Source organism: Brachypodium distachyon, chromosome 1 (genome assembly GCF_000005505.3).
Source record: "Brachypodium distachyon strain Bd21 chromosome 1, Brachypodium_distachyon_v3.0, whole genome shotgun sequence".
NCBI classification, from domain to species: Eukaryota; Viridiplantae; Streptophyta; class Magnoliopsida; order Poales; family Poaceae; genus Brachypodium; species Brachypodium distachyon.
The window spans coordinates 72,296,055-72,310,206 of record NC_016131.3 but is presented as its reverse complement, the minus strand read 5'-3'; the positions used below and the strand labels follow the sequence as shown (position 1 = coordinate 72,310,206).

General features: G+C 46.7%; 2 protein-coding genes across 4 annotated transcripts; one reads left to right on the top strand and one right to left on the bottom strand.

Moving 5' to 3' along the window:
* Positions 1-2,125: 2,125 nt before the first annotated feature.
* Positions 2,126-4,626, bottom strand: LOC100825246 (WAT1-related protein At1g43650). 2 transcript variants are annotated; one of them, XM_003558756.4, is made up of 7 exons: positions 4,047-4,625; positions 3,874-3,936; positions 3,619-3,735; positions 3,303-3,534; positions 3,043-3,201; positions 2,789-2,940; positions 2,126-2,698 (listed from the first exon to the last, which is right to left on the bottom strand). In XM_003558756.4, the coding sequence occupies exons 1-7, from the start codon at positions 4,472-4,474 to the stop codon at positions 2,506-2,508; spliced, it is 1,344 nt and encodes a 447-aa protein (XP_003558804.2). In that variant the 5' UTR covers positions 4,475-4,625; the 3' UTR covers positions 2,126-2,505. The 2 variants fall into 2 exon arrangements, with proteins under 2 accessions (XP_003558804.2, XP_014755834.1); XM_014900348.2 differs by having other exon boundaries at positions 2,140-2,698; positions 2,789-2,962; positions 4,047-4,626.
* Positions 4,627-5,827: 1,201 nt separating this feature from the next.
* On the top strand, positions 5,828-9,256 carry LOC100824943 (nephrocystin-3). 2 transcript variants are annotated; one of them, XM_014897569.2, is made up of 3 exons: positions 5,828-7,443; positions 8,683-8,906; positions 9,057-9,256. In XM_014897569.2, the coding sequence occupies exons 1-2, from the start codon at positions 5,840-5,842 to the stop codon at positions 8,867-8,869; spliced, it is 1,791 nt and encodes a 596-aa protein (XP_014753055.1). In that variant the 5' UTR covers positions 5,828-5,839; the 3' UTR covers positions 8,870-8,906; positions 9,057-9,256. The 2 variants fall into 2 exon arrangements, with proteins under 2 accessions (XP_014753055.1, XP_003558803.2); XM_003558755.4 differs by having other exon boundaries at positions 5,829-7,443; positions 8,683-9,250.
* The last annotated feature ends 4,896 nt before the right edge of the window (positions 9,257-14,152 follow it).

The window sequence follows — 14,152 nt, the reverse complement described above, 5'->3', positions numbered from 1 at the left end:
AAGTTATCCAAAAGGAAGTCAGCTTCCTCGTTACTGTGGAAAGTTTACAGTAGTTGCATTGAAATTGCATAGCTGTTTCTTTTATTATTTGTATGGTCAAAGTTTTTTCTTACAAGACCGTGTGTTTGATGACAAATTAAATATCTTAAATACAAACAAGACTAGGACAATCATTATCATTACGCGCAATCATTATATTTCTCATTTTTTCGGCTAGTGATCTTTTAAAACCCAGTTTTCTTTCTTAGGTTCCTAGTGATACACTCCTAGTTGACTTGTTTCCATATGGGCATACCTGTTTGCTTTCCGATTGCGATACAGTGGATTTCCTGATGTTGCTTCACATTTGTCTTTTCCTCTCTTTTTTCCTTCTCGTGGTTTCTCATAAGACAAACCGTTGTTTTGCATTTATTTTAGTGGAAAAGGGACCAACCTAGTTTGAGAAAAATAGTGTGTTGGGCTACCTTTCTGATAGCATACATTCATCTTGTCACCCTTGCCCCCATTGTGGCTTGCCTCATAGTTGTGCTAGCCAAGTAAACACATGCCCCGATGCCCGTCAAAAAAATATGTCGGCAAAAATGTCTACTAGCAAATAGCAAACCGTTAAAGGATGCTTTTCACCGTCTCTTCGATTCATCCTTGATGCGGGATGAGAAGCAGTATTGTTTACAAGGATCTTGCATGTCGGGTGTACCACACACACATGCGTGCTACGTTAAACGTCTTCCATTTAATTAAATTCCAAGAATGTCCACTGAGAGAGAGTTTGGTGTGCCAATTCTAAAAAAAAAAGATGTGATTTGAGTGTTTTCATGTGCTTAAATAAAGGCCTCGTTTTTTAGCGATCAGCGTATCGATTTTGCGTTTTTAGGTAAGGTACAAATGGTCATATTGGCAATCTGTAACAATCCATCAGTAAACTGTTTCAGAGAGGCGAGGTGGAGAGAAATTGGTAGCCAGTCAGTCCTAACCCTCCAAAAGCAGGCATTCAGCCATTTTATCTTGTACACCCACCTAATTCCAGGGAAACCGAAGGCTCGTTCCGCAAATGCGCTGACAGGAGCCTTGTGTCCCGAAGTACCACCGGATCTCTGGAAAATTTCGCCCGGATGCCATCCATTTACTCCACCGGTCCAGGCAGCCGGAACTCTTCCCTGCCTGCGCGATTGTCCCGGCCCCCGGGGCCCCGCCGCGGCTCGTCCAATACGGCGCGTCGGCGCCCTCTACAGCTAGAACCGGAGGGCGTTGCGGCTGCGGAAAATTTGAATCCGAGACGCGCGTGTAGGCGGCGGCCGTGCCCTCATCGTGGGATGGACCACCGAATCAATGGGCCGCTGGTGGGGTGGGCACAGCTCCGGCCTCCGGCTCGGCTGACAGTCTAGGGCCCCGCCGTGTAAAGGCTTTCACTGCTGCCTGCTGGTACTTTCGTTTCGAGCTGGACAGCTGCTTTTAACAATTTATTATTTTACTTTCATCTATCCAGCTCGCTCGACTTTCTCGTCCTCCATCGAGACGTGTTTTTTGAGTTTTTGAATGGTACTGTAGTGCGTCCTCGCTCAGACTCGTATATAAAAAATCTGCCGCTACTGCCAGGCAACTTAAACCAATGGCAGAGCCGCTGCCACGCAGAACGCCGTGCAAACTAGCCTTCGTGTAAACAAGACACGATTTTAGTACGACTTTGACCGTGGCGGACAAACGATGTCCTAGTACATCCACGACCGTCGCGACAAAAGATCGGTGGAGCTCACAAGAAATCTCGTCAGATTCGTTTCGGTCAAGTTACTCGAAGCTTCCAAACACTGAATCATCCAAGAAGAAGTATATATACACAGGGAAAAGTCCTGACGTCTCGAACAGGTAGGGAAGTTTTGCTTTTTTCTTTTTGAGAGGAGGAAGTTTTGCTGAAAAGCCTCAGATTCCAGCATGCAACGCCGTTTAAGTGCAAACAGGCCCAGCCCATTACGAAGGTAGCTAGGGCTGCTAGGCGTAGGCTGGGAAAAGGAAACGTTAAAGGCCCAGCCTATATTAATGGACCTGGGGTCTTTGCCAGGCCGAGCCCACGATATTGTCATTTGCATTACTTGTTTTTTTTTCATTTTTCATGATCTCACTTTATTAATTCTCTCACCAAGATGCTCGTGCAATTTTTTTATATTCGTTTTATGAGGTTTCTCACGGAGACAAGCCGCATTTGGCCGAACACAGCACGTACTTGGAACAAAAGCGTAGACGGGCGTATTCCGATTCAGGGAAGCTACCTGAACTGGTATACCCAACCTCTCAGACTACTTACTTCTGGGTCTGGGCCGTCTGGCAAACCGTTAGTGGATTATCCACGCCACAAATGTTTCTCCCAATAGGTTGCAGAATTGTGGTACTCCTAGTTAGGATTTCTGGAAGGCACTAAAACGCCAGTGCACCAGAAAACCAAAAATCGGAATGCACGCGGTTCAGGCAGGTACAGTTCTGTGCTGAAGAAACGATGGCGACCCAACCCTTCTATGTCATCGTCTTCGTCTCTGGCTGAGAATCGTTCTGTACTGAAGAAACGTCGGCCATCTTTGCCTGCTTCTCCCAGTCCAGATCGGACCCCTGCAGCTCCTTGCTGCTGCTCGCGTTGTACTCTTGATCTTTGTCCTTGCCCCACAGCAGCATGTACATGCCCAGTATGACCACCCCTCCTCCGATTATGCTACAGGCCAACAACAACAACAACAGTTAAGTTAAACCCAGAGATATGATATGAAGTCAGTGGATGGATAGTAGCAGTATCATATGTTACCTTCCGACGTAAAGATTTTCGCCGCAGATGAAGTAGGCCAGGATGGCGACCATGATGGTGGAGACGGGGTTGAACATGGTGACGAAGACAGGGCCTTTCTTCTCCGTGCACCACAGCTGCGCGAACACCGCGAAGCCACTGCACGCGATCCCCTGAACCAAGAACACACACACACTGCTTAACAAAGGTGAAATGGAAGGAAACAGAAACTTAATTTTAGGGACATCTTTGCCAGTGTTAACCAATGGACGTACAGAGTATATGATGCACCAGAAGTTGAGGCCGAACCCTACGAGCCAGTCCTCCTTCCTGTGCTGCAGCAACACCGTGAAGGCAGCCGACTGTATCCCCCCGACCGTGGCCATCCACGCCGTCAGCGACAGCTCCGCCGGGTACCTCTCCACGGACCCCGCCTGCCCCGTTTTTCCAACCAAAATGTTCACGAGTACTCGTACTGTCTTTTTCTTCAGTTTGGGGAGAGATTGCTTGCACTTTGATCTCATCGATTTATTACCTGCATGATGTACCAGATCGACCAGCAGACGCAGCTGGCCACGGCGAGGAGCGACCCTTTGACCCAGCTACCGTGCACGGCGTTGCTGCCGTGGATGTGGATGGGCGCCTTCCATGGGCTCGCGATGGCTGCTCCTTTGTAGAAGGTCATGGTGGTCACTCCGGCGAACGACACCGCCGTGCCCGCGACCTTCGCCAGGCCTCGCGGGCTCTTCACGTCCACGATCTCCATCCTGGAACCAGAGTGTTGATGGATGAGATCTTCCTCCTGCATCAAGTGTTGGGAGGGAGTGAGTGATCAAGTTTGTCGGTGTCACCTGAGGACGATGGCGATGGCGAAGGTGATGGAGGCGACGGTGTTCGCCATGGCGGTGACGAATGTTGGGGACGTGTACTTGAGGCTCGCGAAGTACATGTTCAGAGTCAAGCTCACCCTGCATGCAGTTAATAGCACGATCGAATTGGATGTTGTTTAGCTTCCTTCTCAGTTGATGCCGTGCGTGCGTGCGTGCATGTCTGTGCTTAATTTCTCCAAGGTGGAGTAGTAATGTTCTTGTTCTAATCTAGCTTACCCCAGAAGGGAGAGCACAAAAATCTCCAGGAACAGCATCAACGTCATCTTGGGCCTCAACTTCCTGACGTCCAAAGAATCAGAGGATTAAAAACGCACGCAGATCATGTCAAGTCTGAATTAAATGACTAATCTCGATCCTAGCAACACAAGACGATAGAACTGGGATCTTACTTTTCATGGAAGTAGGCGAACGGGCAGAGGAGGAGGGCGACGAGGAGGTGCCGGTAGGTCACGTAAACGTAGGGGTTGAGGCCCCGGTTGAAGGCGTCCTCCGTGACGAAGTACATCAAGGTGTAGGACAGCTGCACCAGGATCATCATGTTGTGCGGCGCGTACCTCATCCACATCGACCCTCCCATGATCTCAAAGATATATGCTCTCTCCGCGGTAGCGAAGAGAACCGAGTGTGTTAGTAATTTCTTTGCCTCGAGAAGAAATGCTGCATCAGAGGACGGTACGAGCGGCCTGTGTTTATAGAGGCCGTGGGCTACTAGTGGCTCTTGAAGGCCTGAAGCAGCAGCAGCACCTGATGCATGCATGGGTATTACTGCTGTGCTCTCTACTCTACCTGAGCAGCAGCAGGCAACAGGTAAAGGCATCACGGCAGCGTGTCTAACTTGAAATAGGAAGACGTAATAGTATGAGTACAGAAGTATTTAGCATTTAGCAACATGAGCGAATGATGCGAGCGTGTCAATGGATGGAGGTTGGTTTCAGTGCTCCTGCTTGACTTGCACTAGCAGCACTAGCAGCAGCACTGATGCTCATATTTGGGGCTAGTATTTATGGTGCTGCAGAAGCATGGAATTGTTGGATGGAACCCGATGCGGTTATCTCAGTGTTTATATGTAGGCGTTCTTGTTATAGCAGAACACGTCGCGAGCAGAGTAAGACAGTACAGCATCTGACGCGTTTTTTTTTTTTGAGCGGACAGCATCTGGCGTGTTAACCAGTAGCATGTATGCAGAAATGTACGTCAGTTAGAACAAGTCGTGACAATTTCTGCCACGTGAGAATCCTGCAAGTGAGTAATGATTATTACACCCGCTCTTACAAAAAAAAGGTTTTAAAGTACGTTAAGTGGCAAAGCTAGATCCCTAAAACGGCCAAAAAAAGCAATTCCTTTCTTCTCAATTACTCACCAGGACATGAGAGTAAATTTCACAAAACCACACTTCTTGAGGCTAGGGTTTCATCAGGCATCTTAAAAATCTAGAATTTATATGTTCTCTAAAATGAGTACTTTGTTGTAAAGGAAATCAACATATTACTAGGGGCAAAATTGTCTTTCCATCTCTTACTTAACGGTCAACTAGCGGTCAACTAACGATAGTGGTATATTTGCACCTCATGCAAAATTTAAGTGGCAAATTTGGAACACGAAAATTTTGAGTGTCATTTGAACATATGGACAAAATTTGAGTGACAAATATAAAATTCTCTTTTGTTGCAAAGTCAGAGGCAAAGGCTGATGTGTAGTGGCAAACATAACATTCCCACAGCCCAGTGGTGGGTTAGGAGAACGTGGCATCCAGGAAGGCAAAATCTATTCCTCTGACCTGTGGTCTGTGGATTGATCTCAAACAGAGAGAATTTCGCATTTTACACGATCAGTTTGTGCTACATGTAACACGGGCCAATGGGGCTAATGGAGTGAATGAGTGATCCATTCCGCTGCCGCTGCGGAATAAAGCGTACAGTCCTTGCCACCATACCGACAGGCTGAGAAATACGGAGGACCCGATGCGTGGGCAAACAACATACGATGATTCGCTCGTTCCACCTACCGTTTCGCTTCCGACGACAAAAAAATGCTACGGACCTGAATGTATCTGCGTGTTTATGAATTATTATGAGCAATGCAGATGGCCATCCGGTCGGGGCGGGCCTGATCGCCCGAGTTCACTGGGCCGGGCGAAGCCACGAGACACACCAAAGGCCCAGCCCAACTCCCCAGAAGCCGAATGATCCGCGCAGGAAGGAGACTGCCCCGCCGGCGCCGTGTCATCACCGCGCGATGGTTTCCGGCGCGGCTTAAACCCTCCTCCTCCCCTCGCCGTCCCTCCCAAGTCCCAACCGCTAAACCCCGGCGAGCGGTGACGATGCGAAGGCTCCACAGATCTCTCCTCCTCGCCGTCCTCTCTAAGCCCCTCACTCGCCACCGGCCCCCACTTCCTCCCCATCCTCACCGACTCCCCTTTTCCACCGGAGCTCTAAGCACGGTCCCTCCTCCTCCCGACGCGGCGCAAGGGACCGCCCGAGCCCGACCCGCCGGCCTCGCCTTCCTGGAGACCGCCGAGCTCCAGGAGTCCGCGGGAGACCACCAGAAGGCCCTCGACCTCGCCATCAAGGCGCTCGGCCCCCTGCAGGAGTCCCACGGCGGCTGGTCGCTCCCCGTCGCGCGCGCGCTCCGTGTCTCCGGCGCCGCGGCCTCCCGCCTCGGCCTCCTCAGCGACAGCCTCGAGTCCCTCGACGCCGCCGCCGAGATCGTCGACTCCTTGCAGGGCGGGGGCGCGGAGGCCGCGACTGTCGGCGCCGCCGTGCACGATGAGCTCGCGCGCACCAAGACGGCCACGGGGCGCCTGTGGGACGCGGTGGCCAACCTCCGCCGCGCGCTGGAGCTCAAGGTCCGGTTCCTGGACCAAGGGAGTGCGGAGCTGGGTGACGCTTACAGGGACGTGGCGGAGGCCTACGTGGGAGTGCTGTGCTTTGGTGAGGCACTGCCGTTGTGTCTGAAGGCGGTGGAGATGGCGGAGAAGCGGTTCGGAGAGGACTCCGAAGAAGTGGCTAAGGTCCGGCGGATCCTCATGGTTGTTTATACTGGGTTGGGTTGCAACGAGGAGGCGATGGCGCAGAATGAACTTATTAGGAGGGTGTATGAGAGGCTGGGGTTGGATGGGGAGCTTTCTCTGGTCGAAATTGATGGCGCCGTCATTCGTATTTTGTTGGGGAGATCGGAGGACGCAATGAATGACCTTAAGAAGGTGATGAAGCGGGCTAACAAGGAGAGCCTGGAACGTGCGCTAGCATTTGTCACGATGGCGAAGATTATGTTCTCTCAGGAGAGGTTTAGTGACTCAAGACGGTGCTTGGAGATTGCCCGTGAGACTCTTGATGCAAAGGGTTATGGGAGCCCTGATCGGGTTGTTGGGGCATATACAGAGATATCAATGTTGTACGAGTCAATGAATGAATTTGAGGTGTCTTTGTGTTTGATGAAGAAAACACTTGCATTTCTCGAGGGTGCATCAGGGATGCAGAACATTAAAGGGAGCATCTCAGCAAGGATGGGTTGGCTCCTCTTGCAGACAAAACGAGTTGATGAGGCTGTTCCTTATCTGGAGAAAGCAATTGAGAAGTTGAAGAACTGCTTTGGACCCGTGCACTTTGGGTTAGGGTTTGCTTATAAGCATTTGGGGGACGCTTATCTTGAAATGGACCAACTGCAATCAGCTGTGAAGTTCTTTTCTCTTGCAAGTGACATCATTAATGCTGCATTTGGGCCGAAACATGAGGATTCGATTGAGATGATTCAGTCCATTGCAAATGCACATGGACTGATGGGGAGGTAACATCTTCTGCCATGTTCATATTTTTATTATTGCATCATTGAGGCAAACTTTACTAGTGTATGATATAAAGATACTGTTGTCCTGTAGATTTTAGTTACCTGTAAGTTGTTGCTGCTGACTGTCCTAGTGTCCATTAAAAGTTGGTTACTGCTTACTAGGTTATGAAAATATCTTGATTGAAGTATTATACTCTCATTCTGATATCTCTCAGAAACTAACTGAGCAATTGTGAGATATTGTTCAGAAATATCGTCAACATTCTATATGTGCTATGTTGTGCTGCACATAAATAGATCATATGATTTTCCTGTATGAACTAATTGGGCATCTATATGATGTAGTGCCAAGTAGTATGATTAGTAGGTCATTTTGCAACTGCTGCTGCAATGTTTTTTATTATTATTGCATTTAAGAGTCAGGAAGAGCGACAGTAGGTGGCTGCAAGAACAATCTAGCATAAAGCGGTTTCACATGAAACCACGGAAACTAGCGGCAGATCTGCTAATGCACGTTACCTTCACTAATCGCAGATGGGGGCACCAAGCTAGTACCAAATGATGAACTATGGTTTTCACTGTTTGGACTCAAACCGTTTTCGAACAACCCTTTATTTACACTTGTTTCCAGATCATTCTGGTGGAAGCATATATGGAATATAGGAAGAGAAGAAAGCGTGTCCTTTGTTTCCCAACGCAGTAGGGACAGCCCTGCTTGAAAAAAATTTATGTAGAAAAATACTGTACACAATTGGATGGGAATCCTACTTGCAGCACAATTTTGTTCACCGAGATTGATCTTATCTCCAATATTGATGTCATGAACTCCTCTTTTCTCAACCGTAATTCATCAGATTGATTAATTTTAGCAACAACTCTTTTTCTCACACAAAGTTTGGTATGCCATCATAGTTTTGGTTTCTGCTGATACTATTACAATGTTACCGAATTGTATTTCCCCGTAGTTTGCTGCATTACGTGGTAAAACTAGATGAGCAGTCTGTTGAGCAGTCTGTTGCATTAATTAGCATATTCACTAGTTGAGCAGTCAGTGATTTGGCTGCTACTTAGATTCATGTTTTGCAGCTAAGATCTTTTACAGAACAACTGAATGCAATTTCTTTACCATGTTTTCACAATTTCTTTCTTTTTTTTTTAGTCCATTATCAAAATTTCTTGTGAAGCACCTCTTATATGTCATTGATATCTTTGTGATTATTTTGCATTTGATGATTGCAGCTACAAGCTTGCAATGGATTTTCAAGAACGAGTTATAGATGCTTATGAAAGCTGTGGCCCTGATTTCTCGTATGAGATAAGAGAAGCTCATAGGCTTCGAGAACAGCTAAAGATGAAGGCAGAAGGGTCACGTTCTGCAGTATTTCCTGCAAATTCGTTGCCCTCGCTTCTCACAGACCGAAAATAGCGTCTCCCATCATCTGTTAGATGAAGATGACTCAATGGTAAATGATAATTTAATCAGCAACCCCTCACTTATTTTACCATCATTTTGGCACCCATGGTCAATATAGAACTTATTTCCTCATCAATGGAATTAGATGTGACCATGCATGAGTTTTATTTGGGAATAAAGTCAGATATTTTCCATGTAGGAAACATGAGCATATGGACTACCCACGTTGTTGGGACTTAATGACCTATACCTAGCATGTATGATTGTACCAATTTTCTTCGAAGTAACTTCAAGAGTGTTGTCATGTATTTATAATTTCACAAGGATATCGTGACAGAGTTATTTCAGGTTGTATTGGTTACATTTAGCTACTACTCCACCCATTTTGGTTTTGGTTAATCGTCTACTTTTAACTACTTTGCTGAGCGAGTGACATACGAAGATTGTCTCTTGAAAGTAGTAGATGAACAGATCACGTGGTAGCCTCGGGTGCCTGACTAATATCTTTCAAATTTGCGATGTGATTTGTTTCTTGTTTTAAGCATACATGCCAACTCTCGAATGGCTGTACAACTATTGCATATGGAAGTACTGATGCACAGTGTATTAGTTTCTGCATCAGATATCTAGATTCACTGTGTGCATCAGTCTATATGTTATGTTTCATTTAACCTTGGAGAAGGGAGGACCGTAAACTGTTGCACTGTCACACGCTTGATTCTTTTGTCGAGATCACTATTTGCTCTTCATAGTGTTGAGTTTCTATTTTGGTCTTCTCGAAAGTTACATTTTTGTCCTCCAAGTTTGGAGTTACATGAACAATACTCCTCCAAGCTAGCAGTTATTTCTTTGACAGTTTCTAGCCTTCTACTGGGGCCAAATGGCAAGCATTGTCCCTTAAAAGGTTAAGTGAATGCATGTTTGTCCTCACTGGGTTTGAATTTTATTATTGTTGTATAGCATTGGTTGTAAACCTGCTGATCATGTTTAATATATAGACAAGAGTGGACTGAAGGTTGCTAGCGTGTTTAAGTCTATTGGAAGTCCCCTCACGTTGGTTTAGTTTGAGCCCAAAGCTTGCCGTAATAAAATTTTGGCTTGCCAAAATATTATTTGGTTTTGCTTGCCCAACTGGTTGTCAAGAAAATGAAATAGAGTAGAAATAGGGGCATGGGAATGTATGTTTTTTGGCAATTGTCCAAACAGAGATCAATTTTTTTCCATGACCAAACACTTTGGCAACAATCCAAAAATAACCTAGACCAAATCTGTAGCATTTTGGATTTTTGCAATAGGAATGGTTGAGAGAATCTTTTACGTGTCTGTTCTCATCTGGTAATTAGTGGTCCCTTGTTAGTGAGAGTTAGTGCACTAAGTATATAACAGCCTCTGTTTACAAATAAAGCTTCTGTAACAACCTTTTTTATTATGTTTGTTTGGTTTCTGTTAGGTTTGATCATCCCCAGTTATAACTGGCGGCTCTTAGTAAGATCTATTTCCTTTTATGATGTTAACCTGAAATTTCTATTATGACAACATTGCAAAATAGGCCGTTATCCACATATACGAAGCCCATATTATACTTCTGATTTTCTTCAACTCAAAACATGAGGTCAAGCTCATATGCGCTACCAAGAATGTGCCATAAATTTTAATATTCTTCATTCTAAACAAGTAACCAGATACACCAAATTCAACTATATAGCTATTATATAGAAGATTGTATTGCTGTTATTTGGATATTCCACGTAGTGACCAAAATAGCTATTCCCTCCATCCGGAAATAAGTGACCCGGATTTGTCTAGATTCACATGTTTCTATGCACTAAAACACGTCGAGATACATACGAATCTAGAAAAAACCGAGTCACTTATTTCCGGACGGAGGGAGAATTTGTTAAAAACAAAGTTTCGACAAAACTTGGCAATCTTGATGACTTCTGCAAGTAGTGCAGCACAATTTTTTGTAGAGAGGAAAGTTGGGAAACACTTTGCAACTGATACTTGAGGGGTGTATGGGACTTTCAGTTTATTCACTTGATGGCAGCAGGATGTATGTGCAAGTTAAGATTGTCGATAATTTTGCATGTATCTTGCACCACAACAAATTTGCAGTGACCCATCTTATTGATTATGATTTTCTGTAATTCGGTTATCTTTGCTGCAATGCTGTGAGTGCATAATCTTTACATTGGTGGGGGGACTGGCCAAAGGACCGACAGGTACAACTGCTGAACAGAATTCCATTTATCCTCAGCATGTGCATTGACTAAGATTTGCAGATCGTGAGTTATGTGTGTTAGGCTGTTAGTACTTGGTTGTATCAGTAATCGCACGTTGATAGAACAGTACCTTAGATGCCGACAGAGAAAAAGGTAATCAAAAGAGTGTGTTATCGGCTGGGAATCTCAATCGACATGTTTCTTCTGTTCAATCGACATGTTTCTTCTGTTCATGAGCTCAGCCAGCAGTCTGCAGGCTTGGTTACGCAAGCGCATCCTGAGCCCTCTCTTATATGCACTCAGAGATGGTTGAGCTGATAGTAATGGCGCCTGCCTGCTGCAGCTCTGGTTGACCGTTCAGTAACATCAGAGATCCCCAGAGATCACTGCATCGGCCGTGGTCTCTAACTTCTAGCACCCCTGCAACGATTCAAGCAGCTCAATTCAATCACAGCATCCATCATATTGTTACCCAAACAGTTCCATCCTCTCAGGGACAGCAGAATGACACAGTTCTTTTGCGTCTGTCTGTCGTCTTTCATACATGATGATGAACTGGCATTGATTATGAGACTGGGTATGATTGCGATGTACTTGTACCGGTTGGTGATGGATAGGAGGCATGTGGAGGCAACTCGGATGCAACCATCGCAGTGCCTGTTTCTGAGCAAGTGCAAATGGTTGTGAGATTTTCTTCTGTTCCTTTCTTTTTCTACATAATGCAAGAGAAGATCTGTTCCTCTGATGCCTCGTCCATTTTCGAATGGAATGGAGCAACGCGTGGACATTTCGATGTTTGGATCAAGTCTCGTGAGCTTTTGCACTGTTTATGGCCTTGGGGCTTGGGGGTAGGAGATTTTGATTCTGACTCGCCAACTGACTAGTTGTTCTCTTTCCATGGTCACGTACAGTTGCCGTTGTCAGTTGCTTAAGAGGGGTATATATGTAAGGTCTTTAATGTGTCGTGTCTATATCCTGCTGTTTGGACTTCAAGCAGGACACTGGTCCCCTTTGCCATATGCTTTTCTTTCCTTCGCCCCTATTTTAGTATTTTCAATCAAAACTGCCATGCTTTTACATAGTCCAGCTTCTTCTAACATTTTCACTCAATCCGTCGTTTGTCATTGGTTTCAATTAGTTTACCTTTGTACCGAAAGCACAGTACAGTTGTACTGTTGTACCACCAACAGCTAGGCTACTTACAGAACCTTAGGCAAACAATGTGGTACCACTATGCTGCACGAGATTGTGATATGTCGACCTGGCATTTCAATTGAGTGACAAATGGTTTCTACCACCAATTGCCAAGCTAAAATTGCATCGTAAAAATACATTACACAGTCATATTGCAGGTAAGACCACGGGCGGCTTGGCTGCTCGTAAATGTCAGGTAAAACGATGTGTCCATCGGCGGCGGTGAGCCACAGCCAAGGAGTCGTTGGCTTGTGAGGCTCTCTGTCAGCAGGGGCCAATGGCATTGAGGTCGTTCTCATGGTCAATGTCGCCGTATTGGCACTTCTCAGGCAGAGTCTACAGGGCACTTCCATTGGAACTCCCACGGTAGCAGGGGCGAATCTGTCGTTGAGAGAGAAGAGGCCCCGTGATAAGTTGGTGGATAAGCTCCAGGGAGGGAGGCCAGCTTGCTAGAAGAAAGCTGTGTTCCCAGTGGCTGGCAACCTCTAGCTAGATCCTCTCTTTGCCGAGCTGCTAATGACACGATCATCTATAGGTGTCTGACATTCTTTTGAGATGCAGCCGATCAATTAATTTTGAGACGTTGCAAACCTGATACTGGAAGTAGTGCTACTGTAGCTCTTTTTCTAGCTCTCCTAAAAACCCCGATCAATTAATTTTGTCATGAAATTCGTAGGCCGGAGAAGTAGCACGAGATAAGAAACCTAGGGTTCCCCCAGTGGCCGAGTAGCTCGCGAGCTGCTAGCTAGCTAGCTCCACTCCCCACCCACCGTGCAACTGCAAGCGCAAATATTGCTTGGATTAGGTGGCCGTTCCGATCACACAACAATACAACATACAAACGTGCAAGCCCCAAAACCTTTTTCCTCGCCGGCCGTCGGGTTCCATCCGTGTCCATCTTGCTAGCTTGTAGTATCATGCGTGCCAACGCTAGCTGCACAATTATTATTCGCGTTAGGTTAATTTCCTTGGATCGAAAGATCCATGGATGCCCCAGCTATAGCTGCTGGTCCCCCGCCCGTTGGATCGGGGCATCGCTGGTTTGGTGATCGAGGCTGCACCCGAAAGCACGCCACAACGTTGACATCCCACCCTCCTATTAGCCCCGGCCACCCCACCATAGCTAAATGATTATACGTACCTTAAAATGTGCCGGACCAGCTAACCAAATCTACCCCTGTCTGCACCCACCCGCACACGCACAAACATGTGCATGCGGGCGTAGATCGATGTCACCTGTAAAAAGTTTCCTCCATCCTCTGCTCTCATTAAACCCCTTTCCAGTCTTTGTTTATTAGTACATTCTTTAAAAAACATGACTCGTCGAACAAAACAGGTTTTCGCGCCTCCTGATCAGTGCTGCTCCCTCTGATTCTAAATTCAAATTCAAATTTGAACCAAAACCACGGCAATAATTTATTATCAGAGGGAATACATATCAACGATGATTGATGAAACGCAGAGAGGAGACAGAAAAACTGCCTGTTTTTAGCAGTACCGAAAGATACAGAGATTTCTTTGGTCTGCTGGCCATCGAAATTTACCCGGGCCGACCAGGACCAGCAGCCAGAGTCGCACAAGCACAAAAAGACGTTGCAAAAGCGGCCAAGCGCGGGGGTCGTTGTTCATTCGATTCGATCGAGCAATGCCCGGCCAGCCGGCGCCGATCGACCGAGATCGGGGCTCGCCCACTTCGGCGTACGCGCGCGCGCGCGGCAGCCGCACATGGCCGGTGGTGCGCGCCCGGCGAGCTAGAGCCTAGAGCTAGAGAGCCGGCCCCGTGTGATTGGACAAGTCCCGGTCTCACTGTGAAGCACCAAACCACCCCGCGCTGTCCAGATAGAAAAGTTGCCATGATCGATCAACAAGCCCAGCCGGC

Coding starts and splice junctions, on each gene's coding strand:
- LOC100825246 (XM_014900348.2), bottom strand. CDS start 4,474: ATGCCTTTACCTGTTGCCTGCTGCTGCTCAGGTAGAGTAGAGAGCACA. Junction 3,937..4,046: donor TTCGCCTACTTCCATGAAAA/GTAAGATCCCAG, acceptor TTTGGACGTCAG/GAAGTTGAGGCCCAAGATGA. Junction 3,535..3,618: donor GCCATCGCCATCGTCCTCAG/GTGACACCGACA, acceptor CTCTGGTTCCAG/GATGGAGATCGTGGACGTGA.
- LOC100824943 (XM_014897569.2), top strand. CDS start 5,840: ATGATCCGCGCAGGAAGGAGACTGCCCCGCCGGCGCCGTGTCATCACC. Junction 7,444..8,682: donor GCACATGGACTGATGGGGAG/GTAACATCTTCT, acceptor TGATGATTGCAG/CTACAAGCTTGCAATGGATT.